Here is a 27,775-nt window from a genome sequence, read left to right as displayed (position 1 = left end):
CATAATAGGATTATTGCATGGAGGATTCAACTTTTGGCTGAGAGTTTGAACTACCTGCTTTTTAAATTGTCCCTGCCCTGAGATTCTGTGATCCTCTATAAAATTCAGAAGAGAACTGAATAGAGGAGAATCTTTGAATTTTTAACATATAGGTGCTGGCATATTGTAAGTATTTAAAATACATTTCTCAAATAATTGAATGCATAAACAGAAGCTGGATAAGGAAAGAACTCTAGGATAAAGAAGAAAACCTGAGAAAATGTAATAGGAGTTAGGGCAGTGATTTCTACCCAGGTGACCAAACCTGAAACCTGGATTTCTTCTTTGCTCCTGTTCTCCCTTGTCCTAATTCTTCCTCTACACACGTCCATGTACTATTACCAAATGTAGTCAATTGCATGTTCTAAAAAAATCTCTCAAATCTGTTGATTTTCTTCTTTACAGCTCAAGCCGTCATACTACAATAGTCTTTCTACTTCTAGTCTTGCCTTCCTATAATCCATTAGTCACGCTTAAGCTAAAGAGACCTATCTAAATCTTATTTTTTAGCTGCCTAAAACCCCTCAATCTCTCCCTAACAGCCCTAGGATTAATTTCAAATGGCTTTATGTAGTCCATAAATCCCTACATTATCTGCTCCCTGTGTATCTCACCAGCTTTATCTCTCTCTGCTTCCCATCTTACACTTCATGGTCTTGATATACCTAATATCTATTTGTTTTGTTCCTGATTACTCTTACCTCCTTGTGTGCATATATTCTGCTTCATTTTTTTTCCTCATCCTTTGCATGCTAATGACATTATTTTATATGTAATATCTACATAATAATCACATAGTTGTAATGTGCTAGGCAATGCACTGTTCTATGCATTTTACATGCACTATCTCTAATATTTTTCACAAAGCCTTTAATGTAAAAACTGCTATTTTCTTTTATGCATCAAGAAATATAGCTTTCCAGGCACTGTGTTATACAAAAATGTAGAACTCCAGAGCCCAGTTTTCCTTGGAATTATTTAGTATCTAAGAATAGGGCTGTGATTTAAAGAATATGTAGTCCAATCTCAACTGCACTTAGAATATCCTATATAACTTTTAATGGTCTATATAGGGAGTGAATGAAGAATTCCCCAGTCTCTTTATACTCTGGAAAGGGTAGCATATTTTTTCCTCTAGAGAATAATTATTTTCTTATCTGACCCTACCCTATCCTTAAAAATGAGCAACAAATGTATTCAAACCAGTCATGCTTTTAAAGAGTGGGGATGGGGAGGATTTCAAAACACAAGATGTAGCTGTTTTATAAAATTGACTTTTTCTGATATAATTAGCCACACATAATGTTCCAATGTTTGATATAATAAGATATAATAATACTAATGTTCCCTAATAAATAAGCCATGTAAGGAATTTAAATATGTGCTTGAATCAATCTAAATTATTCATTCCAGTAAAACTTACAAGAGAGTGTCTAATAGCAAGAATAATTATGGCTTTTTAAATGAAAAAAAATCAAATTAAAGTATATTTAAATATAATGCTGACATCTTAATCTAGAATTTTCCATGTCTGTTCCTGTTAATATAAAATCCCATATAAGCTTTGTATAGTATTTTTTATAAGATCTTTGGAGATTTAGTTTCTTCCCATAGTTATTTCAAATGAGCCATTCCTGAAGCAAATGTCTCGTCTCCACACTTCTAAGAAGGGCAATAATTACGTATAGTCTTTCTCTTGCCAGGATTTTACAGATAAAATGTTCAATACAAAAAGACTTTATATATATATATATGTGTGTGTGTGTGTGTTAAGTATATTTTTGTACACACATACACAAACATGAAATTAAATATCTTTAGTTCAGATTCTCCATAATTGAAATTTTAATTTGAGGCTTAACTGTATTCGGTTTGCTAGGCAGATGAATAACAAAATTCTTAGAGCAATAAAGATTTCTTAAACTCCTTTAAGTAGTCTCAAATACTTTCGTTATTTGAAGTCAATATTAACTTACAGAAAAGTTATTTTTAATGTGATGATGAACCACATTTAAACTTCTGAACCATTTCTTTCATTTATAAGAATCACTAGAAACATGCTTAAATATTTATCTTTAAAGGCCCCATCATCTGTCTTTAAGTAGGAATTTTAAGCAGTTCTTGACGTCACCCTGGTATGCTCTGATATCCACATAGATCACCCATTCACAAACTAACCTTTTGGTTTTACAACTTTATTGCTTCCAATGTTGTTCACTACCCCAAGTCAGACACTCTTCATGGTCCTATTCTGAATCTTGTCATCACCACAAATCATGCTTTTTTCAAACTTACCAATTAAAGCATCTCGTTTCTTGCTAATCACAGTCTTCCCACCTTTGATCTTGCTTTATGAACTTTTTCTTCTATCATCTTTATTTAACCTCTATCCTTTCCCAGTGCATTATCCCCTTTCTGCTTTCCCCTCTCTCCTTGTTTAGCTTAAATCACGTCCATAATTTCAACACCCTCAAAATTTGTTAAATTTCTTCACTCCACTTTCATTTGGTCACATCTACATATAACAACCACGCCCAGCGATGAATTTTCTTTCTCCATGTGTACATTTTGACACATCTGTGCTGTTGGAGAAAATTACAGCAGAGAAATTAGAAATAGTTTCATTGTGAAATTCAGCACTGCCTAGTAATCCCAAGAGTTTTCTTTCATTAGTGTTGTTCTACTCTCTGAAACTCTTGTTAGAGACCTCCACTCTCCTCAAACTTGTATCTTCTGCTGATGAGTTTACATTCTAGCTTAGAGAGACAGAGAGACAGAGAGAGAAACCATCCAAGTGCCCTGAATTGCTTGATGCCAAGTATACACTAACACTTGCCTCATCTGTCTTATTGTAGAAAACTAGGCTATTCTTCTACTCAGATCATCCCTTTCCATTTTCTTAGTCATTTTATGCGGAATTTCCCCTTGCTTTCGACTTCTGCTCCTGTCTTTTTTTTCCCCATCAGCATTTAAACATTCTCAACTTTCACCTATTAAAAAAAATCTTTATTTATTTTACTTTTCCATTTCAGTTACGAGCCATTAACTACTCAATTTGGTGTTAATAACTGATTTAAAAATATTTCTGAATCACCAACTTGAACCTTACAAAGCAAGAGTCAATTATATTCCAAATATACAACTCATTTAATGAATTGTTTCTTATTTGAAGTTTTCAATCCAGAATTGACTAGTTTATAACAGAAGAAGGTTCATTCAATTGTAGGAGATCTGGAAGATCAAGGTGAGGAAACTGAAAAGTTGAAGGCTCTCATTTTGAAATATAAGACGTATGTTTGCTGGTCATTTCTTCGTCTCCTGACTGGATATATGCTGATGCTGGCAAGGAAAACATAATGTCAATAATTGGATCTGATCTCGTTCATTAGATGGTAACATAACCTATTTTTTTCATGTTAATTAAAACTTATTTGCCAATTACTCACAATGGCCTTTCACTGAAGAACATTTATTCTTGACAGAATCTCTCTTACTATTAACATAGCCTTGACACTTCTGACATGGAGAGAAAAATAATGAGGCTGTATGCTACTATAAATAAATATCTGTAGGAAAGACTGTATCAATATTTACAATACGAAAAATTAATCAGAAAAAAATTCTCTGCAAATATATATTACCTCCTAGATGAAGTTTATAATATATTAGCACAAAATATGGGTCATTCATAACTATAGATTTTTGTCTTTTGCAGAACACATTTGTTTGAAAGTCATGAGGTGAAATTCTTAACATTCTAAAGTGATATAGCTGCTTGAAATTGTTCTTAACTTTATTTACTATGGAAGAGAAGAAACTCATAAAAACTATGAGAAATCAGATAATTTATACAAATTGATAACAAAAATATTAGAAATTTGTGCAATGCTTTTTGAGCAGTATCTTTTAAATTTGTGTTTTCTGTATATTTTCATATGTTATCTTATATTTTATATTTTAAGGTATATATACTGTGTAAGTTTTCTATTTTAAAAAATAATCAAGGAACATCTAATAAATATTAATGCTTCACTACGTGCAAATTTAATCAACTTGTTTTACAGGGAAGTGATTCTTAGCTAGCTAGTAGACTCAGAAAGATTATGTTGTCCATGGTGATAACTAGTCCCAAATGCTTTTGGCAATTTTCCTGGAAAGCTCAGAAATTGCCTATTTTTTCAGAGCTCATCATAGAGTTCACAGGTATGTTGACAAGAAAACCACTTTAAACATCTAAAAACTATTTCCTTTTGGTCTTAATTTTATTTCTGTGGGGTGTATGATGTGAAAAATATGATAAATTTCTTGGGACAGTGTAGTGCCAGTGTTTATGAACATTTATGTTTTTGTTTATGTGAAAATTTAAGGAGCTTGCCACAGATGCTGTGGAGTTAAGGCCAAAAATGTGCATTTTTTCAAAGTGCCGATTTAATAAAAAGTACACGGTTTCTCTGAATGAATGCCTTGAGAGGAGGCATGTGCAGGGTGTTCCATTGCACATCAATCTTTTCTTTGTAATAATTGTGCGATAAAAAAGAAGATGCTCTAACTTGCCTAATTTCTGACATAGGAATTTCTGCTTTCTATTTTGTTATATTGAACATGTTTTGTGAGTTGTAGTAACAATTTTATTTTTTAATAATTAGGCTATTATGCTTGTAATATATTTTTAAAACAATACTCTCATGGATTTTTGTTGAATTATTTAACTTCCATATTTTCTCAATGCCTCTACTACATCCAGGGAGCAAGTGGGTTCTTCAAAAGCTATATGTGTATCAGTGTCGTTTTAGTGATGATTTCTGGTAATATTGGTGAACCAATATAATTTATGGATTTTTCCCCAAAACAGCATTTATAAACACCTATTCAAATAATTTAATATTTCTACTACTGAAAGAGCCACAGTAGGCACAAACTTGATGTTTATTTTGCCAGTCAAATAGAGGAGGAAATAATATGGCCACAGAAGAAGAGGAATAGAACATTTTTACACTTTCTTATGTTCTGATTACTAGCCATACATATTTACCAAAATAGTAATTATTATTACAGCATTGGTTGGAATAATAACTTTACGGATCTGGAATGGACTTTACACATTTCTATTGCTAGGGATTATGTTGAGGAAATTGAAGATCAGAATCTGCTAATAATTTTGACCAAATTGTATATGAGAAATAGAATCTAGATTTTCAGATCCTCAAACTAGGAAGGACTTTCTTCACTTCAAGTTGCTGCCCATTCGAATGTCTGCTGTTCTTTTTTCTTGGGACTTAGCAGTAGGCTTATAAAGCTATATAAAAATCTAAGTGCCGATTAATAAGTTATTGTTTCTACTGGTAAAATAGCATGGAAGTAGCCTGAGGTAAAGAATGTCATTTACCAAGATTCCTTGATTTCCTCCTGGGATGTACTCGAGGCTGGGAAAATGTGGTCATGCATGTTTCAGAGTGGCTCATACTCAAGACATAGACTTATTGGTCAACTATTAGAACTACTCTCAGCCTGACTATGCTTTTCGACGCAGTGAGTATGTGTGTCATGATGAAATACAAAATGGCACCATGTCTTTCTCATACCTGAGCTTTCTCACATCTTAAATAATGCTCTTGTTTTATTCCATGGTTTTCTTTGGATTGAACTGTATCCATTAACATTTGTGTGCTTTTCTTTTCCATCCGTCCTTCTCCATCTCATGAAAAGCACATCTGGGTAAGTTGAATCACAATGGCTGCTGAACATGTTTATTTTCAGCGCCATCTTTTTTTTTCTTTTTTCAAAGTATTACTCTTTTGAGTTGTAACACAAGCTGCACTGCCTCTGACCTGAAATGAAAATCATAAAGTGTATTTATTTCCACACAGTAAAAGGAATCATTGGTTCAGAGAAATGTTCACATTTTAATTAATTATGTGAGCTTTCGGGCACTTGCATTTCTTCAGTTTTATTATACACATGTCAAAAGACATTCTAGACTGCCTTCACCCTGGTTTTCAAGTAATTCCCTAAAGGGTCAATGTGGCAAGCAGCCAGGCTTAAGTCATACTTTGAGACCACTCAGGTACTACTGATTGTGCTGCCTGTCTGAATTGCCTCTACCTTTCTTTCTTTTTTTGGTTTTTTTTTTTTTTTTTTTTTTTTTTTCTGAGACGGAGTCTTGCTCTGTTGCCCAGGCTGGAGTCCAGCAGTGCGATCTCGGCTCACTGCAAGCTCCGCCTCCCGGGTTCACGCCATTCTCCTGCCTCAGCCTCCCGAGTAGCTGGGACTACAGGCGCCCACCACCAGGCATGGCTAATTTTTGTATTTTTAGTAGAGACGAGGTTTCACCGTGTTAGTCAGGATGGTCTCGATCTTCTGACCTCGTGATACGCCCGCCTCGGCCTCCCAAAGTGCTGGGACTACAGGCATGAGCCACCACGCCGGGCCGCCTCTACCTTTCTTAATGCTCCACCTGTGTTATGTTCAAGAGACAAACTTATTTATCAACGAATAGAACGGCACATATCTGAAAAGGGTTAAATGCTGTTCTTCCCTGCAGCGCTTTTACGTATAGAGAGCCAAGAATAATCCTTGGTTTTGGTTGAATGTGTGTTGTTCCCGTTGTTTCCTGTAGTACTGGTTGATTTCTAAAGCTTTAAAAACCTGAATTACTCAGATAATGGCTTCAAATTTTAAATCCTTTTCTTTGAGCTAAAATTTGAGTATTTATCTATTCCTAACACAAATTTGACTTCAAAGTAAAAAAGTAAAATAAAATAGGAATAATATTTACACTGGTGTAGACTACTGCATTTGTAACATAGTGAGCTCATTGAAACACTTTGGACTGAGAAGAAGGTATTGCTTTTAAATTTAAAGCAGTGTTATTTTTTTATCAATAAAATGACTACAATGAGATACAATTACCCAGGAAACTATTAAATATATTACTAGTTGGCTATATAAACATTTTGTATGCCAATACAAATTCTTGTACTTTGTAATATTACTTCATTAACTAGTAAGGTTTATATTATTTTTAATATAATTTTAAGTTACTGTTGCCATTGCCAGAATGATTTAGTGATGCAGTATTTGCTTCAGTCAGGATATTTTACAATATTGAGGAATTAAGGAAAGCTCTAGTAAGGTGTTCTTAAGAATGCAAGGCAGGTTTTGGTTAGAGTACTCATCAACCATGTTGGCCAAATGAATATCGTAAGCTCTCTTTGAAAATAACAAATATTATAGACATTGAGTTTTAAAGCACAGTTTTCATGTCATCATATAAATTCTGTCTTCTGTTTTCTAATGATTTTTAATTTTTCTGAGGAAAATAATTTCAAGAAATAAAAGTTAATTCCCCTGAGTCCTTATTGAATGAAATATTGAAAAACAATGAATGAATGATGCATTTTTATTAATGGACTGTAAGAAACTGATATAATGGACTTCATTCTACAATTCAGTTTCTTATTGTCTTACACATGCTCCTCGAACTTTTTAGGACCTTAACACCATTTCCCTAGTGCAATTACTAAAAGAGAGCTTTGGATAATATATCAGGGAAGATAGTACAACATAGTGAAGATGACACAGGAAGATGTGAGGAGCAAACAACACTGAATTAGGAATCAGAAGATAGAGTTTAAATTCCATCTTCCCCACTTATTTGCTACATGCCCCTGAGTGACTGACATATTCTTTGTACTTACTAATATTATTATCTACTTGTCTCCCACACACTATGAGAGAATATCTGTACCTTCAGAAGCATACAAACTATAAACTTCCAAACTGAGTAAAAGGGGGCTTAAAATTAGATGAAACACTAGAGCAATCTAATCTAAATGGTATTCATATAATCTGAAAAATTACAATATTCTCCAGTAGGTCCCCAATTACTATCCAATTACTATTAGGAAGTGACTGGAAAATACAGACTATGGTGTCTTGCAAAAGTGAAATTGTTTAATGGGGAGTAATATAAGCCCCTCTCATTTTCAATAACAGCATAAATAATTGTATGATTCAATCATATTTGTGTATATGTGTGTGTCAGGGGGGTATTTATACCTTTTTAATGGCTTTGAAAATACTTAAATTCAAAATACAGTAAGGAAGGAGATTACATAACTCCCAACTCAATTCACAAATACATTTCTTTCCTGAGACTATGCCCTATATTTCAGAGAAGCTTAAAGATAAGCGGTTTAAATATGAATGAATTTTAGTTTCAATGTAATGAAATTATTTGAAATGTAAACAGCCTAGCATGTTTTACTGGAATCTGAATAAAACACTATTTAAATGTGTCACGGATTTTCATACATTTTCACCGAATGTGAAAATATGCAGTAATAGGATACACAGGCACACACACTTGCACTTGCACATACACAAACAGTATGCTGTGCTTTCAAATCAACTCAAATTTAATGTTGAATTTGAAACTCTTAATTTTATGAAGCTAAATATGTATAGTTAGGTAATCAATCTTCTGAAGCAGCTGACTGGAATTTGTAACATATTTCTGTTTAGAATAATTATGTTAACTAAGATATACATGTTCAGCTTGCAGATGTTAAAAAAAATAATTGAGTTGGCACCATACTTTGTTCACATTTGCTGACCAGAATTTCAACTAGCTTCTCAAATACGTAGTTTTAGTTTTCACAAACTTAATCAAGTATGGATTTCTGAATAATAAGCCCATTGTTTGGTTGAAATTTGAGGAGGTTACATCCTATTTACCCTCTTGAATACTGAATTTTAGTGAAACAATATACATTTTACAATTAATAATAGTGTGAAGTCTATGTACATTTCTTGCTACTATTGTGTAAGGAAGATTTATTTTCTGTGATGCAAAATTAAGTATATTGCATTGTCACATTATTTGACTTATATTTTATTCTTCATTCTTATCAAGCCACATATTTATTTCTTCTGGTTTTATCAGTAAGTACTTGTTATGTGCCATAGTAAATCAGTAGCTCTGAAGGTAAATTTTTCAACCAGAGAATTATTTTGTATGGTTATTACAAAATCAATTGAAATGAAACGAATGGCAACAAATTCAACTTTTCTATCTCATTCATTTAAACTAGGCTAACTTTTCTCTGGCCAAGATGTACAACCTGATATTACTAGGGAATAACAAGAAAAGAAAAGCCACAGTTCGTTTGTTCTTTTATAATGCTGAGGATTGAAATGTGTGACAATAAGAAGGTAAAGACCTTATGTATTAACCAGGAAGTCAAATAAATGTATGCCACTTCTAAAAACAAATGAACCATAGGAAAAGAAAGAAAAGTAGGAGACCATTATTTTATTTTACACTTACAATAAGGAAGGCACTATTATCCTCATTTTTCATTTATGAAAAATTTCAGAAATGTTAATTGGCTAAGAGATGGCATGGAGGTTAAGAGAGCTGACCCTGTGGACAGGTTATTGGGGTTCAAATTCTGATTCTGCACCTCGACGGTTCCATGACTCCAACTGGCCTCTGTTTTTCGGTGTTCTCATCTGCAAATGTGTGTCAATATGTATCTTATTGGATTATTATGAAAATTAAGAGTTAATACACATAAAAACACTTAGGATAGTGCTTCATAGGTAGTAAGTGATACATGCACATTAGTTATTGTTTTGTGTGATCCAAAGCCTAATTTGTCTGCATCCAGAACCTTTGCTCTTTCAAACCACTATATTTCATCTTATAAGAATATGAACTGGTTCAGGTGAACAGGAGAGCGCATTAGATGTATCTCAATCATAGCACTTACTGTATTAAATTGTAATGCAATTTATTTAATTATATTTAGATTACATTTTAAATTTTAAGTGAAAGTATAATAAGAACAAGTATAACAGATACAAGTTATGGCATTTGCATAGAAGAGAGAGTTAATTCTGCCTGGGAGAGGACTTAGAATCTTAATAGAAAAAATAAAACATGAGTTGTGTCTGAAGGATAAGTTAAAGTTGTTATGATGGTGATGTGAAGAAGGATGCTCTTGGCAGAAGAAAAGGGCATATAGCAAGACATGGAGGGGTAAAATAGAATGAGGTATTTGGGTAATAGCAAATATTTCAGTGTTGGTTGAGCAGATAAAGCCAGGGAGACAGCCAGATCACGAAGGGTCTTCGTAGAAGATATTTGGCCTTTATTTTGAGGACAGTGGGGGAGGCTTTTAAGCAGGTGAGTCTTACAAATAGATTTGTGTTTAGGAAGGTCTCAGTGGAGGTTAGAAGGGACAAGTTACCAAATGAGAGATAGAGAGATTCTAGGGGCCCATCACCATCATTGTCAATTGATGAGGGCTTAAACAAAAGCTTTGGCAGTATTCAGTCAGTCTACAAAATGTCTTTCTGAATGTTAGATATACCATTGTAATCTTTTCTGCAGCCAACCTGGGTAACTGTGATGCAGAATTCTTATTTCTTTTTAAGATGCAATGAACAGTTGGAAGCTATAAAAATATAGAATACTTTAAGAATGCCCTATAATCAAGGATCCTAGGTGATTGTCAACATTGTGAGTTCTTTGGATTACAATTTAGCAGTCATTGAAAAGATGTTCTTGACTAGAGCATCCAAAGAAAGATGCATGATATGGTTGAAGAACAAACTCTCACTTCCAGGATTTTACTCTCCGGTTGGAGATGAGACCCCAGGCACATGGTGGTAACCAATGATCTCTATGGGTGAGATTGACACTACAGGCTTCCCAGTTTTAAAGGAGAAAAGGCAAATTGTAGATTGGGCTGATCACAAAATATTTCATATAAAAGGGAAGCCAGGAGTTAAGTAAACACAAGGTTGTTGATAGTTGAAAAAGTAGCGATCAACTTATCAGCTCTGGGAGATGGTATTTGCAAAGGTGGAATTGGTAATGCACAAACTGTGAAAGTACTTTTCAATTCTGGTTAGAAGGAAAGGTAATTAGATAATTAAATCAAGATTGAACAGGAATCTCTTTGTAATGAAGATTAAAAATAATCCTTTAGACATTTGAGGAAAGACTGCAGGGGCTTTAGAGGACAGTGCTATGATTATTTAAAATAAAACCTGGCCAGGCACAGTGGCTCATGTCAGTAATGCCAGCACTTTGGGAAGCTGATATGGGCAGATCACTTGAGGCCAGGAGTTCGAGACCACCCTGGCTAACATGGTGAAACCCCATCTCTACTAAAAATACAAAAATTTGGCCAGGCCTGGTGGCACGTGCCTATAATCGCAGCTACTCAGGAGGCTGAAGCAGGACAATTGCTTGAACCTGGAAGGCAGAGGTTGCAGTGAGCCGAGATCACACCACTGCACTGCAGCCTGGAAGACAGAGTAAAACTCTGCCAAAAAAACAAAAAACAAACAAACAAAAAAAACAAAACAAAACAAAAAAAAACCAGAAAGAAAGAAGCTCACATTTATTGACCACTGCCTTTGTGTGACACACTTTTGTAATCATATTACACATATTTTCTTATGAAACCTTTGTAAAAGCCCTATTAGATGGGTTATCAGCTTCATGTTCCACATGAGGAAGCTGAATCACAGCAAAATACAGTGACTTGTTATGGATGCACAGCCCAAAAGGACAAGCAAAGGAATCAAGCTCAACCAATTTGATTTTAGGAGCCACTTTCTCACCCACTCTGCCATGAAGTCTATCTTCCAGGAAGATTTTTTTTTTCTTTAATGTCAGTGTAAGAAGCCTGGAGAGAAGGACCAATTAAAGGCTGAGAAAAAAACTGTGGTAGCAGTGACAATAGAAAGTAAAGGAAGATACGTTAGAAAGTATGAAGGGCAAAATGACAGGCATCAAATAGAAGGTGAATGAAATGGCCATAATGAGTGACAGGGGACAGTACTGTATGGTATTTGAACAGTCATACCACAAATTGGCATCCCAGAATATCATGCTAAAGTGAGCGGTCTGTGAATAAAATCTCTTTTTACTGACAGGGATAAACCATCCACAGTGGAAAGAATGAGGAGGAGACATACTGTTCCCTATGGTCTGTGACTTTTTTGAGTAACTAATGAATTTCATTTTTCAGAATTGCAAATATAAACACTAACAAATTCAAGTTTTACCATTCCAATATAGTTGCCAATAGGATAGCTATTTATGGAAAGGATTGTCTAATAAGTAATTTTAAAGAGTTGAGACATGGCTCATGCCTGCAGGAGATTATACTGTAGAGGAAATAAGGCTGTGTACATACAGTGAACTGCCTACCAGAGTCTTGCACGTGATATGAGTGGCATCACTCAAGGGACAGAGAAAATTTGAATGGTATGAATTGAGGAAGGGCCATTCCAAATGGAGAGAAAGTCAGTAGAACAGAAGAGGTAAAGTGCAAAGAATGGTGAGTATCCATTGTAGCTAGAGAGAAGAGATACAGTAGGTAAATCTGGAAAAACAATTTAGGGGCAGATCAAGAATGACCTTAAAGGCCATTCTTTCAACAGTAAATTAAAAGCCATTATAGAAATTTGAATTATATAGTAAGCTAATAAATGTTTACTGAGTTATATAGTAAGCTAATAAATGTTTACTTTAAGGAGGTTAATCTGATGGTAGCACATACCATGAATTGCTTTGGGAAAATAAGAAAAAAATGGAGAATGGAAATTAGTATCTATTGAATACATATTGGCTGCTAGGTGCTTTTGTAAGTATTATCTTATTTAGTTCTTATAAATTGAGATCAATTTATAATCATCTTCAAATATGGGAAAATTAAGTCTCAAAGAGATTAAGTACATAGACAAAAAACACATAGCTGGTAAGAAGTTAATTTGGCATGCATTCATTCATTCAGTTATGATTTATTGAATGTATGCTGTGTGCCTGAATCCCTATTCCAATAACCTCTCACCATTTCTACTGCCACAGCTCAGGACCAAGCAACCATTATCTTCTGCTTGAAAATTGAAACGACCTTCTTTTTTTTATTTATTATTATTAAACGTTAAGTTTTAGCGTACGTGTGCACAATGTGCAGGTTTGTTACGACCTTCTAACTTGTATCCTTAGATGACAACTCCGGCCTGACTCAAGTCCGTGCTATCCTCAACAGCCAGAAATGTCTTTATAATTTACAAATTATTTTATGTTCTTGTGCTTAAACCCTCTGATGGCTTCTTATTGTGTTTAGAATAAACTCCTCTTCAGCTCCCAAGGCCCAACATGATCTTGCTTTTCTCTTGTCTACGTCTCCAATTTCATCTTCCTCCACCACCAACTCCCGTGTCCTTCAATTCACTCCAGTCACACTGGCCTTTCTTGGCTTTTATCAGTTGCTCAAACATTTAATTCCACTCCTTTAATAGGAATTTTATACTGTGTTTCTGCTTAAAACATTCCCACCATACCCCTACTCCCTGCCACTTTTCAATGTACATGTTTCTACTCAAATGTTGCCTCATCATAGACATCTATGTCTCCAGAACACTATAAGCATTTCCTACTTTACTGCCTTAGTCTATTTTACCTCCTGTAGAACACATATCAATGGCTCAACTTATTTTGTTTATTTATGTGTATATGTGTTTATACAAATCTTCCTTCTTCACTGGAATGTATGGTCTTTGAGGTCAGAGATTTACTTGGCTTTATTCTTTGCTTGCTGCAAAAGTTGGCACATAGTAGGTCTATACAAATCAGATGACTGACCCCCTGATCAACTCAGACACAGAACGTACAAAGTCTCTGCTGTCAAGCCCATGGAGTCGGGGATCACAACTTGTGAACCAACAAATTCAATAAAACATAAAAGATACTATAGAGAAAATTGCTTAGTACTATGGGGCCTATGTATGAAAGTGGTAAATATTGCCTCCAGGGCAAGAGAAGGATGGATGTAGAAAGGAAGCATTTTTGTTGAATCATGAAAATCATGACAAAGTATGTGGGGAGATAAGGCAGGGAGGCATGTGATGGCATGCAAATGCAAGAGATGGGAGCCAGAGACTGTACTTGTATACCAATTAGACCACAACTACAATCGCTAAGGAGAAACTTAAAACCTAAGAATGAAAATCCAGGCATTTCCATCTGGATTTAGTCATTTAACCAAAGTTGCACCCGCCTGCTTAATTAGTCTGCATTAAAAGTTGGAAATCTGTAGCCTGGCCAATGCTTCTAATTTATATACATTTTTTAGACCCTATTGATCTTTTATCTAGAAATTTTTGAGTCTAGTCATTTCTTGATTGCACACCCTTTGTTTGCTCCTGTCTTCAGTTCAGGCATAGCAAGTGCAGGCTTCCCTCTGCACATTTGGATATGGACTTGCAAATTATTGACAGACCTGAGTGCCCACCACATGTTGGGCCTCCTAAAATGTCACTTTCTAGTCACAGTAACTTATTGATATCAATAATAGGAGAACCTGAGGCCTATGGAAGATACTAACAGCATTCTTTATTGAAGTGTTTCTTAAAAAGGCACAATGATTCAGAAGTTGTACTGATTCAAAATAACTGTTTCTTGCAATTAGTACTTTTCTTGTTTGTGTTTTGACACAAGTCATAACACCTACATGCCTGACACTTCCTCTAAAAGGAAGTACAGCTGATGTCCTCTAAAATATATTCTGAATCTTAAACCTGAAATATATGCCCCGAAATTTAGTGATGTACAAGTGATCCTTTGGGAAAAGATAGTCAAATATTTGATTGTCTGAAATTATTTTTAAAAACACACTAAACTTATTCTTCAGGCCAACAGGGAAAGAGTAATTTTCGGAGTTAAATTTGTACTGGGGTAAGTGATCACATTCTTTTTCTGGAAGAACTGTCACTTCACCTTTAAAAAAAGTTGAATTCTGGCTGCAAAGAAAATCCATTCCAGACTAAATCCCTTTCCGTACATTGACAGGTTGAACGGAGAACAGCAGTATATCCAAAAGACTTGTTTGTGCCAAGTCAGTTTGTCATTTAGGATTTCTTATACAGTTCAGATCACTATTTTTCTGACAGTAATTCCAAAACTTGATGAAAATAAGCATACCCTTATCTAATTAGTGCTACCCTTAATAATCTATTAGCATATCATCATGTATTAAATTCAGTTATTTCCAACTATTATAGCATTGCCCACATTGCTTTATTTTTCTAGCATTACTTCTCTCTCAAGCCAACATGCCTAGATATATGCCTCTTATAAATTTTGTATAGTGCTGATTATTTTATAATTAAAAATAATAATGCAAGGCAATGTTGCTTTGGAAATTTCAATGCTGTTCTTTTTTACATAATTGATACTTCTCTCAGGTTAAGGAAAAGCACATCTGGAGTTACCATCATGTAGTACACAGTCCTGGTGTAAAAACTAGCCATCCCTCCCATCTGATCCATTTTTCCAGTCTCAAGTATGTCAGCCCTAAGACAGATGCTAGAGATTTTGCCCTAACAGTTGGAGACCAAAGGATTTGAGCTCCCTTATCTCATTTTCTTAGACTGCTGTTACTTAAGTCATCCTGTTATTAGAGTTTGTGATTTAAACAAAACAAAACCCCAGAAAATAAAACTCTTTCAGTGGCCAGATTGCTCAATAATTTCCCAAACGATTGTGTTATCAATACTTCTGTTCATAGAACAGAACTATTTGAGCACATTGGGTTGCCTCTTAACCAAATTCTCACCAGGAATCCCAAACAGATCAGACTCTTGGGATCAGCTAGAATCAGCACTATTGTGAGAAAGTGGGAAATAAAAGCTCAAGTGGAGTTAAGATGCAAGAAAAAAATTTGTTCTTTAAAACATAAAATGTTGTACATGGTTATAAGGTAAAATAGAAAAAGCTATTTGGACTACAAAAACAAAACATTATAGAACACAATTTACTGAAACAAGAAGCACCTAAATGTAAACACTGATTGGCATTTTGTTTAACATTTACAAGTATTTATTTAGTACCTCTTCTGTGCCTGACCTTGTTCTAGACTTCAAATTCATTTCTGAACAGAGCATATGAAAACACACACCCTCCCTGAGCTTACATTTTATTGGCAGATGACAGAATGAGGAGTAAATAATATACTATGTTAGAAGGGCAATACCTTGGAAAAAATAAAGCAAACAATGGGGATAAGAAATTCCTTATTGGAGTTTTCAGGTGGGGTTTTCAGGGAGTAGGAGAGGAGACATTCAGAGAATAGGTGGCATTTGAGTAAAGACTTAAAGTAGCTGAGAGAGTTAGCCATGTAGAGATAGAGGGGAAGAGCATTCCAGGTGAGCTGCCAAGATCCTGAGGCAGAGAAGAGGTCTGGGTTGTTTCCAAAGAACAGCAAGGAGGCCAGTGTTGCTGCCTGAGGTGGGAGTTTAGTCAGAGAGGTGGCGCGGGTAGGATAGATTGTAGCAGCTGTTTTGGCTTTTATTTCCAGTGAGACAGGAGGTGATTGGAGAGTTATGAACAGAGAAGTTACATGGTCAGACTCAACAGGATCACTCTGGCCTTTCTAGTGGGATTTTTATTAGGGAACTAGTCAGAAGTTTCAAAACGAAAGCATTCTAATATTTAAAAATAGCTTTTGTACAACTCATATAATACACTTCTGAAAATGGTACGTGCTCCTTAGGTTATTAGTGCATATTTACTTGCTTTTTTACTATGTGAAGCAAAAACTAATCGTAAATGTAAATTTATTTCTTCCCTTTTAATGTCACAAACCTATGACATAACTAGAAGTGTCCCTTTCCCTATTGGATGTAACATTAAAACTCTTACAATATGCTTTAACTCTGCGACGGCCTACCCTTATTTTCTTCCACATATTTCATGTTAAGTTCCATACCTCCCCATTAGCGCTTCTCCTGCTTGGAATTCCATCCCCACCTCTTTCCTACCTGCCCTTCAAAGCCAGCTCCATTGCCACAATGCCTTCACAACACCTTCAATGGCTATTAACCCCTTTTCTAAAATGACATACTTCAGAGGGTACATCACCAAGTTTTCATGTTAGCAGCTCTTTTGTATTGTATTGTATTGTATTGTATTGTATTGTATTGTATTGTATTATATTGTATTGTATTGTGTTTTCAGACAGTTTCATGTGTTTGTTTTGTCCATCTAACAGGGGATATCCTGGGAAATTAGACCCATATCTATTTTCCACACTAAACACAAGTCTCAGTCCACAACAGGTGTTCAATAAGTACCTAATAGGTTATTTGTTTTTGATCCTTCAATCAATTTCTATACATATATCTGTCACAGTGAGGCTAAGCTATTTGAAACTGGTTTTCACTAAAGGAATGTCACTGGGAGACCTGAGGGAATGAAGGATGATAGAGCAAGCCAGGTGAGGAAGTGCCTCTACTTTTTTAGATTCAGAGCACGGGGTGTTGCTGTTCCCTTTCCTGGGTGCTGAATAGCTTACATGCAGAACTTAACACTTCTATCCCCTCAAATGAAACAGCAGTTGATTAATGTCTCTTCAGCCACTATAACTTAAATTTGTATTTTGCCCCTTTTTTAATGCATTTTTGGTAGCATTTATTACTAACATAGAAAACTCTGTGTTGAAAGGCATTTTATTCATTATATATCTTAATGTATTAATATAGTCTACCACAGTAACTAATTGATTAATAGTAGAAAATGATCAAATTATCCATTTGGGAGTTCATAAATGATTTTCACAAAATATTCCTAAGCATAAAACATACACATTCAAAATAAAGCAATTATTATACCATGTTTTTATCATCTGTGTGTAAGATCAAGGCATACTAAAGTAAAGAGAATGTATTTTCCAATATATTCCTGGCCAGGTATATATCAATTTGAATTTCAATGAAAGCACATAGCTACTATCTCAACAATGAGTGATCTCAAATTGGTTTTGTAAGTGGATGTCAATTCTAAAAATCAGTAAGAGGGTCAGTGAAATTATAGATGCATTTTTCAGGGTTCTTTTGCATCTTTTTGTTATCAAAACAACCATTTATTGTTATTACGATATTTTAATTTCATTAAAACAGTAGTGATTATAGATAAAAACAAGTGTACCATTGAATTTGACACCTTACATTGCTTTTGAGTGTTAGAAATCAATTTACCTTGGAGTTTTCTCCAAATGACATGTAGTTTTACAGTCTAGACAAATAACTAACTCCTAAGATAGACCCCTGGACCCACGGGGCATACTAAAATCAACCACATCACTAGAATGTGACTAAAAGGACCAAATTTATCTTCTGCCTCTCTATATAAGCATTTTCTTTGCCATGGAGATAGTAAGGCAAGGAGAGCAGGGCAGATGGATGAAGCCACATTTAGATCCCATAATGCATACTTGAATATGAATATTTGGGCCATTTTCTCATTAAAGGGATAAGATATTTGCTGGTAATATAATTCCACTTCTAATTCCATTAGCACTTAATGTTCTAATTTTCATGAATAAATGTTGGGGAAAATTACTTTTCTATGTCAATGCTTCATTCCTAATAAAATCAATGGATGATGTGTGTGTGTTACTCAAAGGAAAAAGGAATTCTGTTATTCTATATTGTATCATAAAAATCTTGTAAAGGATGATTGGTTATTTTAAAATATTATCATTAGAAATAATCACAGCCATATTTTTCCATATACCTGCCTAATAATCTTTGCTATATACTTCAGGCATGAACTTCTTGAAGAAGCTCGGAGAAAGGGATTACCTTTTGCCCAGTGGGATGGGCCGACTGTGGTTGCATGGCTAGAGGTAAGAGAATGAAACTAGGAGGCCCTTAAATCAATCACTACTAAGTTGATAGTTTTTTTGAGACAGGTAAAGGCAAATTTCTGAAATCACAGCATCCCCTTAGTCTGGAATTGCTCACAAGGGACTATTTGCTTACTAGGGAATTAATTTGTGATTTTACTCTGACACTTTTTTGTGACTGTATTAGAAGAAAGCATGCGGTGGGATAAAAGGAAGTGTCTCTAAATCACACCCTCTTCATTTCTAGAGCAAGAGAAGAAACAAAATTTTATTGTTGCAAGAAAACATCCATTCACATCCATTAGGCCAAGGTCCTTCCTCATTAGCAGGTTACAGAGAAGACCCTCTCCATATTCAGCACTTCTGTAATCCAAGATAGTAAGATCACCTAGATTTACAGAGAGACATTCCTTTGCCTGTAATTTAGTCCCTGAACCTAATTCTCTAAAGCCTAGGGACCGGCTAGGTTTAGACACTTGGGATTAAACAGAAGACTTACCCCTTATTCCCTTCTGTGTCCAAACTGAATGCTACAATAAAAGAAGAACTATTTTCAGCATTTCCTGTACAACATAGTGTTCTGGAAAAATAAGGGAATAGCTGAACAGGGTGGGAGGCAGCAGAAACCGACTCTGACATTGACGGAACTACATATTTGACTACAAAGGGCTCTTTCGTGTCACTTAACAGTACTGTTCACTGCCCCTTCTATTCAGTTCTCTATGTGAGCTGCTAGTAGCTGCTAGGATATGCCTGTGTCAGGGCAAAGAAGAATCCAGGCTTTTGTTGCCTGCCAGAGGTAATTATACACGTTGTTTTAAATGGTCTTGGATTATAAAATTATAAATAATCAATAAAGAAACATTAAAGCCCATTTTAGTTTTAAAAATAGACTTACATAGATAGATCTAGAAACATGCTTTGTATTTTTTCTTGCACTGAATGAAAAATGCCTGTATTTTGCTTTTACTTTATTATTTCACATCAGACAGGGAAATTTAGCATATTAGCCATCAGATATTAGCGATCAGCTGCTTCTTTCAACCATGTCTTTAAAATTACTATATTTAAAAAATCAATCACAAGACAAAATGCTTAAGAAATCACACCTCAGAAATGATAGCAGTTCTTTGTTCAGTTTTTGCTCCGATAAAATGAGCTGCAGTTTGACAGAGAGTTCGCTGCTGTTTTGGCAAGCGACGAACAAATCCTTCAGATAAAAAGAAAAAAAAACAGATTTACTGACTTTAAGGTGATAGGAGATGACAGACAGTGAAGTTTGTGCTAATTAAACCTATTCCGAATACACAGAAATTGCCTATAATGTGATTCCTAATGCAACTTAAATTATGAAATGGAATAAACAAGATGAATGAGCTGAGTGATCCAATGAATGAAAGCTTTAACTTCATCTCCTTTCGCTCCTCCTTGAGTGCACAGCCTGTTAAGAATTTTGTGTAGGCGAGAATTCCATGCTTCACACGCCATTTATCCACATCAAAGACTCTTTAAGGTCTAATTATGGATAACATTGGTAACAATGTATTGGAAGGTATTTGGGTGATGTTAACTAGTGTGGAAATCCAAATATCTTAGAATACAACGGTAAAAAAATCATTAGGGTCCAAAGAAGACATGTTTAGATGTTTAGTTATTTTGAACAGTTTGAGTTTATAAACTAAATTGTCAAGTCCTGTCTTCCGTCATATACAATGTACCTGTCAAGGTCAATTATTTGTGCCTAACCTGCTGGAAGAAAGCATAATCTGTACAGTCACACACTGTACTTAGGTCTGCCCCTTCTTTTATCTCTATCACAACCCAGTCCACACTGACTCAAAGAGTTTCATTTGTTGGCATTTTTTTTTTTCAAAAGAGACAATCTTTTAATATTGTGGAATTTTTAAACTGAAAGGATGCTTATACTGCTTAGCTATTGCTGTTTACAAATTACCCCCAAATTTGGCATTTATGAGCTCATGACTTCTATGGGTCAGGAGTCTGGGAATAGCTTTGCGATGGCCTCTGCTCGGAATCTCTCACAGGGCTGCAATCAAGGTATCAGCCAGGGCAGCAGTCATCTCAAGGCTGGACTTGGGGAGAATCCACTTCCATGCTCATTTATGTGGTCAGGGTCATGATTCAGTTTCCTGCTGGCTGTTGGCCAGAAACATTAGTTCCTTGTCATATGGAACTCTTCATAGGGCTCCCGAGATCTGACTTACTCCAGAGTGAGAGCTCAGAGGGAAAGAGAGAGCGGGAGGGGACTAGCAAGAATGAAGCCACAGTCTTTTTATTGCCTGAACTGGAAAGTGACATCCCATCACTTTTATCATCAGCCATTTATTAGAAATAAATCACTGGCCTACCCCCAAAGGAAGGAGATTATAGAAGGGAATGGATATCAGGAGGTAGAGAGAAATAATCAAGCTTGATTCTGTCATTTTACAAATGAGGAAAATATGGCTGAGGTTTAAATGGGTTACATGACTCACAAATGACTGGAAAGGAATTAGGGCTCAGGTCTTCTGATTTGTGGTCCAGAGCTCTTGGCACTGTATTTTGCTGATTTATAGTTTTTCTTCTTTGTCTCACTTACTTTTCCTCACTCACATAATTCTCTCCTTTGTTCAATCTGTTTATTTCAACAAATAGCAAAAAACGTCTATCAATCTTTTGGACATTCAAAAACAAATATGTAAGCTGATAATTTTTTGTTGTGTTTTCTACTTCTTACTCATAACTAATGATGGGGGGAAAATAGGAGAATATTCCTGTTTTAAGTGATGTTATTCAGGTGCTAAAATGTAATGCCTGTGATTGGCATTCACCCACTGCTTGAGATGTGCACCAGACCTGTGCTGTGTAAATAGCACTGCTGGTTTAATTGTCTTTCAAGAGCCTCACAGCAAAGTTGAAAAATCAAAATATCTAATTTCTTTTCTTTTTTGTTTTTTTTGAGACAGAGTTTCACTTTGTTGCCTAGGCTGGATTGCAGCGGCACGGTCTCGGCTCACTGCAACCTCTGCCTCCCAGGTTTAAGCAATTCTCGTCTCTCAGCCTCCTGCGTAGCTGGAATTACAGGCACCTGCCACCATGCCTGGTTGATTTTTTTGTTTGTTTTAATTTTAGTAGAGACAGAGTTTCACCATGTTGCCCAGGCTGGTCTCGAACTCCTGAGCACAGGCAATCCAGTCATCTCGGCCTCCCAAAGTGCTAGGATTATAGGCGTGGGCCAGAGAGCCTGGCCTCATTTTTTGCTGTTGTTTTGTTTTGTTTTGAGGCAGAGTCTCATTCTGTCCCCAGGCTGGAGTGTAAACGCCTGATCTCAGCTCACTGCAACTTCCGCTGCTCAGTTTCAAGTGATTCTCCTGCCTCAGCCTCCCAAGTAGCTGGAGTTATAGGCACCCGCCATCATGCTCAGCTAATTTTTGTATTTTTAGTAGAGATGATGTTTCACCATGTTGGCCAGGCTGGTCTCAAACTCCTGACCTCAAGTGATCCTTCCACCTTAGCCTCCCAAAGTGCTGAGATTACAGGCATGAGCCACTGTTCCCAGCCTTAAAATCTCTAATTTCTGATGCATTATTAATTTTGTTGCTTTCTTTAGTTTCTCAATGATTTCAGTTTTAACTTCTTTCTTAGCACATCATTTCACTCTCTAAAAGGCATTTTCATATATAGCATCTAATTAAGTTCACACATCTTTCACATGGTATAGGAAGGTAGGTGGAAATATGGCTTAGCTACACTGCATGCTTTGATCGAAATCACATGGTTGGATGTGGCACAGCTGTCTCTTTCCGTGACAGAATTTCACTTCACTCAGAATTCCAAAGGAGCATTATAAATTGAAGCTACTCATTAAGCAAACATTAATTGAGTCCCTTATCAAATGTGGCTCATAGCTGTTCTGGTCCCTACATACAAAGGGGAATTTGGTGCCATGCAGCCATTACTTTTACCACTAGTAATATGAATTAGTTAAAATAGAGTCTCTGGAGCTAGCATGTCTCAATTTCAAATCTTGTTTCTATCCCTGCCTCCCTGGTGTTTTTAAATACATCATTTAATTTCTCTGTGCATCTATCTCCTCTGGGGAAAATAATGATAACATTTTCTCTCATGGGGTGAGGTCATGTATGTAAGATACATAAAATAATTCCTAGCATATGGGACACTAAAATGATAACTATTATTATAATTTGTTAATGTATTTTTTCCTATCTAACAGCTTTGGTTGGGAATGCCAGCATGGTACGTGGCAGCCTGCCGAGCCAACGTGAAGAGTGGTGCCATCATGTCTGCTTTATCTGACACTGAGATCCAGAGAGAAATTGGAATCAGCAATCCACTGCATCGCTTAAAACTTCGATTAGCAATTCAGGAGATGGTTTCCCTAACAAGTCCTTCAGCTCCTCCAACATCTCGAACTGTGAGTCAGTTTCTGCTCCTCCCCTTCCCCAGCGCTAGGCAAATAGCTGTGTGTCTAAGTCTACAGAGCAAAATTGTGACAGCACACATTTCAATGTCAGCTTGAGTTATTCTCAAGAGATTTAGCTTGCTCTTTATTAACCTTGCTGCTACTTTTAATAGGTTTTCAAATGAGGAGCTGTGATTCATATCAGACGTGAAAGCTAGCATAGCAGACTTTTGAGCTAGCATCTAAAGTTTAGATTTTTCTCCCAAGCAACAGGACCCTGAGCTTACTCTTTTTGCAATTCCTTCCTTCGTTCATTTGTTCCTCCCTCCCTTCCTCCCTCCCTGCCTCCCTTCTTTCCTTCCTTCCTTCTTTCTTTCCTTCCTTCCTTCCTTCCCTTCTTCCTTCCTTCCTTTCTCTTTCCCCCAGGTAATTTCTCAGAAAATAAGATATAAGCGTTAGTGCTTACTAAAGATGCAAGGCTTAAGTGACTACATTTTTTAGTTTTAATATTTTTTATTTTTATAGATTCAGGGGGTACATGTGCAAGTTCATTACACGGTTATATTATGTAATGGAGATTTTGGGGCTTCCAGTGTGCCCATCACCCAAATAGTGAACATTATACCCAATGGGTAATTTTTGAAATCTCATCCCCTACCAACCTCTTCCCTTTTGGAGTCTCCAGTGTCTGTGATTTCCTTCTAACTGTCCACATGTACCCATTGTTTAGCTCTCACTTACAAGTGAGGACATGTTGTATTTGATTTTTTTGTTTCCAAGTTATTTCACTTGGGATAATGGTCTCCAGTTCCATTTATGTTGCTACAAAAAACATTAGTTTATTCTTTTTTATGATTGCATAGTATTCCATGGTGTGTATATACATTTTCTTTATCCAATCATCCACTGATGGACACTTAGATTCATTCCATGATTTTGCTATTATGATTAATGTTGTGATAAAGACATGAGTACAGGCATTATTTTGATAAAACAATTGCTTTTCCTTTGGGTAGGTACTGAGTAGTGAGATTACTTAGATGAATGCTCATTCTATTTTTAGTTTTTTGAGAAACCTCCATACTGCCTTCCATAGAGGTTGTATTAATTTACATTCCCACCAACAGCGTAAAAGTGTTCCCTTTTCTCTGTGCCCCTGCCGACATCTTTTTTTTTTTTTTTTTAGTTTTTTAGTAATAGCCATTCTGACTGAGGTGAGATGGTATCTCACTTGGCTTTAATTGCATATATCTGGTGATTAGTGATATTGAGCTTTATTTGTATGTTTCTTGGCCACTTGTATGTGTTCTTTTATAACTCACTATTTCTTAAGAAGTTTCCATAATTATGAAATTACATGAGTTTGATGTTTACAAATACCAAATGGAATATCTGGAATATCCTTTTCTTTCAAAGTCTGTTTTTCAGTTATAAATTCCTAATCATCTCATAATTTTTTACCTATCCTAATCCTAGAAAAGAACAAAATGTGACAAAAAAGGCATGCATGATGACAAATTCAAACACAAAAAAACTCCCAAATAGTATTTCATTATTTCTTTATTCCATTCCTAAATCATATATTTTGTTTATAACATATATTATTTCTGATAATTAATAGATTTCCCAAATCTCATATCTTATATAGCATAATAAAATATGGGAGAATGAGATAAATTTTAGCAATAGATAAAATATTAAAAAGTCATATTACTTTATTGCAGTTTTCAGGCAGAAAAATAACTTAAGTATAACTTTTTATACATGATCTTAAACAGTTCTGAATAGTTTGTTTCATTTCTATTTACACATTTTCCTTCCCAATATACTAGATTCTAATGCCAGAAATGAAAGATCAAATTTAAAAGGCTTATATATTTCTTACATAAATCCATTTTAAGTTCTTCCTAAATAGCATGTAGGAAAAATATATAATTTTTAAAACCCTTACCTATATTATTTTTAAATAGATACAAATGTTTTTCACTATAACTGGATTTATGACTCAAGCTAAAAGACAATTCAGAATACAGTAGTCCCTTGAACAAGATGGGAGTTAAGGGTGCTGACCCTCCACACACAGTCAAAAATTCAGCTAGAATTTTTGGCTCTCCCAAGACTTAGCTACTAAGAGCCTACTCTTGACTGGAAGCCTTACTGATAACATAAATAGTTGATAAGCATGTATTATGTGTGTTATATGTATTATATGCTCCATTCGTACAATAAAGTAAGCTAGAGAAAATATTATTAAGAAAATCATAGGGAAGAGAAATGATATTTACTATTCATTATGTGGAAGTAGTTTATCATAAATGCCTTTATCCTCATCGTCTTTATGTTGAAAGTACGCTGAGGAGGAGGAAGGGGAGAGAGATTGGTCATGTTGTCTCAGGAGTGGCAGTGACAGAAGAAAGTCTGTGTAAAAGTGGAATGATGCAGTTCAAACCTGTGTTGTTCAAGAGTCACCTGTATATTTAAAATAAGAAACTGAGAAGACCATTAAAATTGTTATTGTAAATTGAATTTAAGTCTGATGAAGAGTTTGCTGCGTAATTTCCAGCTGAGAGGGAAGCATCATAAATGGTTTATATCCACATTTTCCTCCCAAGGGCAAATGCAAACAAAATTATTAAACATTATCAATCTTGCAAAAATAAATTTGAAGTCCCAAATTCCAGATGAAAAATATGATACATTTTATTATTTTTATTTACCAGTGTAAGTCATTTCTTAATGAACAATAGGAAATTTTAAAACTATTTTTCTAAAACTATTTAACCAAGCTGAAGGAATTTCAATTATACCATATTAATAAACATTCAATTGTTTAAAGAATGGGGAGAAGTAAAGAAAGCTTTATGATCTAGCCTCAGTTCACCTCGAAGGCTTTATTTCCCCAGGTCAGGAACTACTTTCCATTTTTCAAACGTCTTTCCTTTTGGTCAATTATGAGCTTTTGTAGTTGGTCTTCCCTTTGCCCAAAACTTTCATCCTACTTCAAGGTCACCATATTTTCTCCAATTCATTATTCATTTATCGATTCTTTTATATATTTCTTCTGAAAAGCTTTTGCTGAGCCCCCAAAGTCTGGGTTTGGTTTCCTTCCTGAGTTACCACTCCATGTACTTATAAACAACATTTTACAGTTCTTCTTTTCTTGATTTGTCTCACACTAGACGAAATAAAGATAGTATCAGGTTTCCATCAACCCCAAGCCTTAACAATAGTGCCTGGCAAGTTTTAGATATTATGTAAATATTCACTTTAAAATAATCATTGTATAGATCACTCTACCCACATATTTCATATACTCTGCTGAAGTATAAGAAACATGTGTGGCCTTGAGATCAGAAAGGGAAACTCTACTAAGGAAAATAAGCATGTTGACTGGTAGATTTAGTACAGGATCATATAGATTAACTCCAAAATGTACAATAGAAATGAAGTGTGATGGAGCTTCAAGAAAGGAGAAATCACTACAAGCTGGATAAGGCTTCAAACAAAGATGAACATTTGAAACATAAAAAATATATTGTTTATAGCATTTAAGTTTTATGTTTATTGAACTAATACAGATCCTGTATAAGATTTGTAAAATACAGAAAAATACAAAGATGACAATAAAATAATTTAAAAACATTAAAAAATACTGATTTTAGAGATAATCAATGTTAATTTTTTCACTATTGAAAACATTTGATGAAGATCTTGTCATTCTTTTTTCATTATCTTTTTATATAAATGGATTATTTCACATAATATATTAATTTGTACCTTTTTGGAAATTTAGTAATGTAGTGTAAGCATTTTCTTCATTTTATTAAATATGCAATTGCAACATCACTTTTAGTTGTTGAATATCTCCTTTGTAGAAATGTGATAATTTATTTAATCAAATTCCTACTATTGGACATTTTCTTTGTTTTGTGTAACACAGTTTGTTGTTGTGTGTAAAATATGTGCTTGTAATTATGTTGTTGCATAAACTGTGGTTATTTCCATTGCTATATTTGTGTATAGGGAATGCATATTCTTAATACTTTTAAACTTTAATTGTTAAATTGTGTTGTGTTGCTATTTTTTCTCCCTTTGTCAACATTGGTTATCTCCTTGCTTAATTTACATTTTAAAAATCACTACTAAATGTGCAAAGTTTTATATTCTTATTAATCTGGTATTTATATTAATTTTCTATTCATAACCTTTCCAACTTATCTATACTATTATAGGAATATTTATCTTTTTACTAATGTGTAATAGCTCTGTATTCATGGAATATATATGCCTCTTGCCAAATACTGATGCAAATTCTATGAGAGAAGTTAAGTTGTGTCTCTAAGCTTTAAAAATATCTACTAAATGTTTCCTCTTCCTTCTACTCCATCCACATGGAAGCATTTACTCATTTCTAATATATTTCCCATACAATTTGCTTTGCAAATGAAAATTCCACATAAATCATTATTAATGAATCTACTACATAAAGTCATAACCTAACATTATGTATTAGAATTCACACTTACAAAACACAAAGGCAGATTTTTTGATTTTTTTTAACAAAGTTATTCTGTCATGTCTTCTAGAACACTACAGTTTGTTT

The 27,775-nt window shown here is 34.9% G+C and overlaps 2 protein-coding genes across 17 annotated transcripts in view; one reads left to right on the top strand and one right to left on the bottom strand.

The window, feature by feature from the left end:
- Nucleotides 1-27,775, top strand: part of PPFIA2 (PTPRF interacting protein alpha 2) — a 516,856-nt gene that overhangs the window by 456,476 nt on the left and 32,605 nt on the right. For all 15 annotated transcript variants that reach the window (XM_055236863.2, XM_055236852.2, XM_055236853.2 and 12 more), the window contains 2 exons: nucleotides 18,668-18,749; nucleotides 22,984-23,184. In XM_055236863.2, the coding sequence (XP_055092838.1) occupies nucleotides 18,668-18,749; nucleotides 22,984-23,184 (283 nt within the window). The remainder of the gene's footprint in view (nucleotides 1-18,667; nucleotides 18,750-22,983; nucleotides 23,185-27,775) is intronic.
- ACSS3 (acyl-CoA synthetase short chain family member 3) overlaps nucleotides 50-27,775 on the bottom strand; it is a 515,807-nt gene continuing 488,081 nt past the window's right edge. Inside the window, exons 17-18 of one of the 2 annotated variants that reach the window (XR_008650037.2) lie at nucleotides 5,622-5,867; nucleotides 50-3,378 (exon numbers count right to left, since the gene is read on the bottom strand). The gene's annotated coding sequence lies outside the window, so the exon portion shown is untranslated. Of the gene's footprint in view, nucleotides 3,379-3,830; nucleotides 5,868-27,775 lie in introns of those variants that run through there. The other variant, XM_063615113.1, reaches the window with a different exon arrangement.

The sequence above is a fragment of the Symphalangus syndactylus genome, chromosome 13, assembly GCF_028878055.3.
Source record: "Symphalangus syndactylus isolate Jambi chromosome 13, NHGRI_mSymSyn1-v2.1_pri, whole genome shotgun sequence".
Taxonomy (NCBI): domain Eukaryota; kingdom Metazoa; phylum Chordata; class Mammalia; order Primates; family Hylobatidae; genus Symphalangus; species Symphalangus syndactylus.
This window is presented reverse-complemented; position numbering and strand designations above follow the sequence as displayed.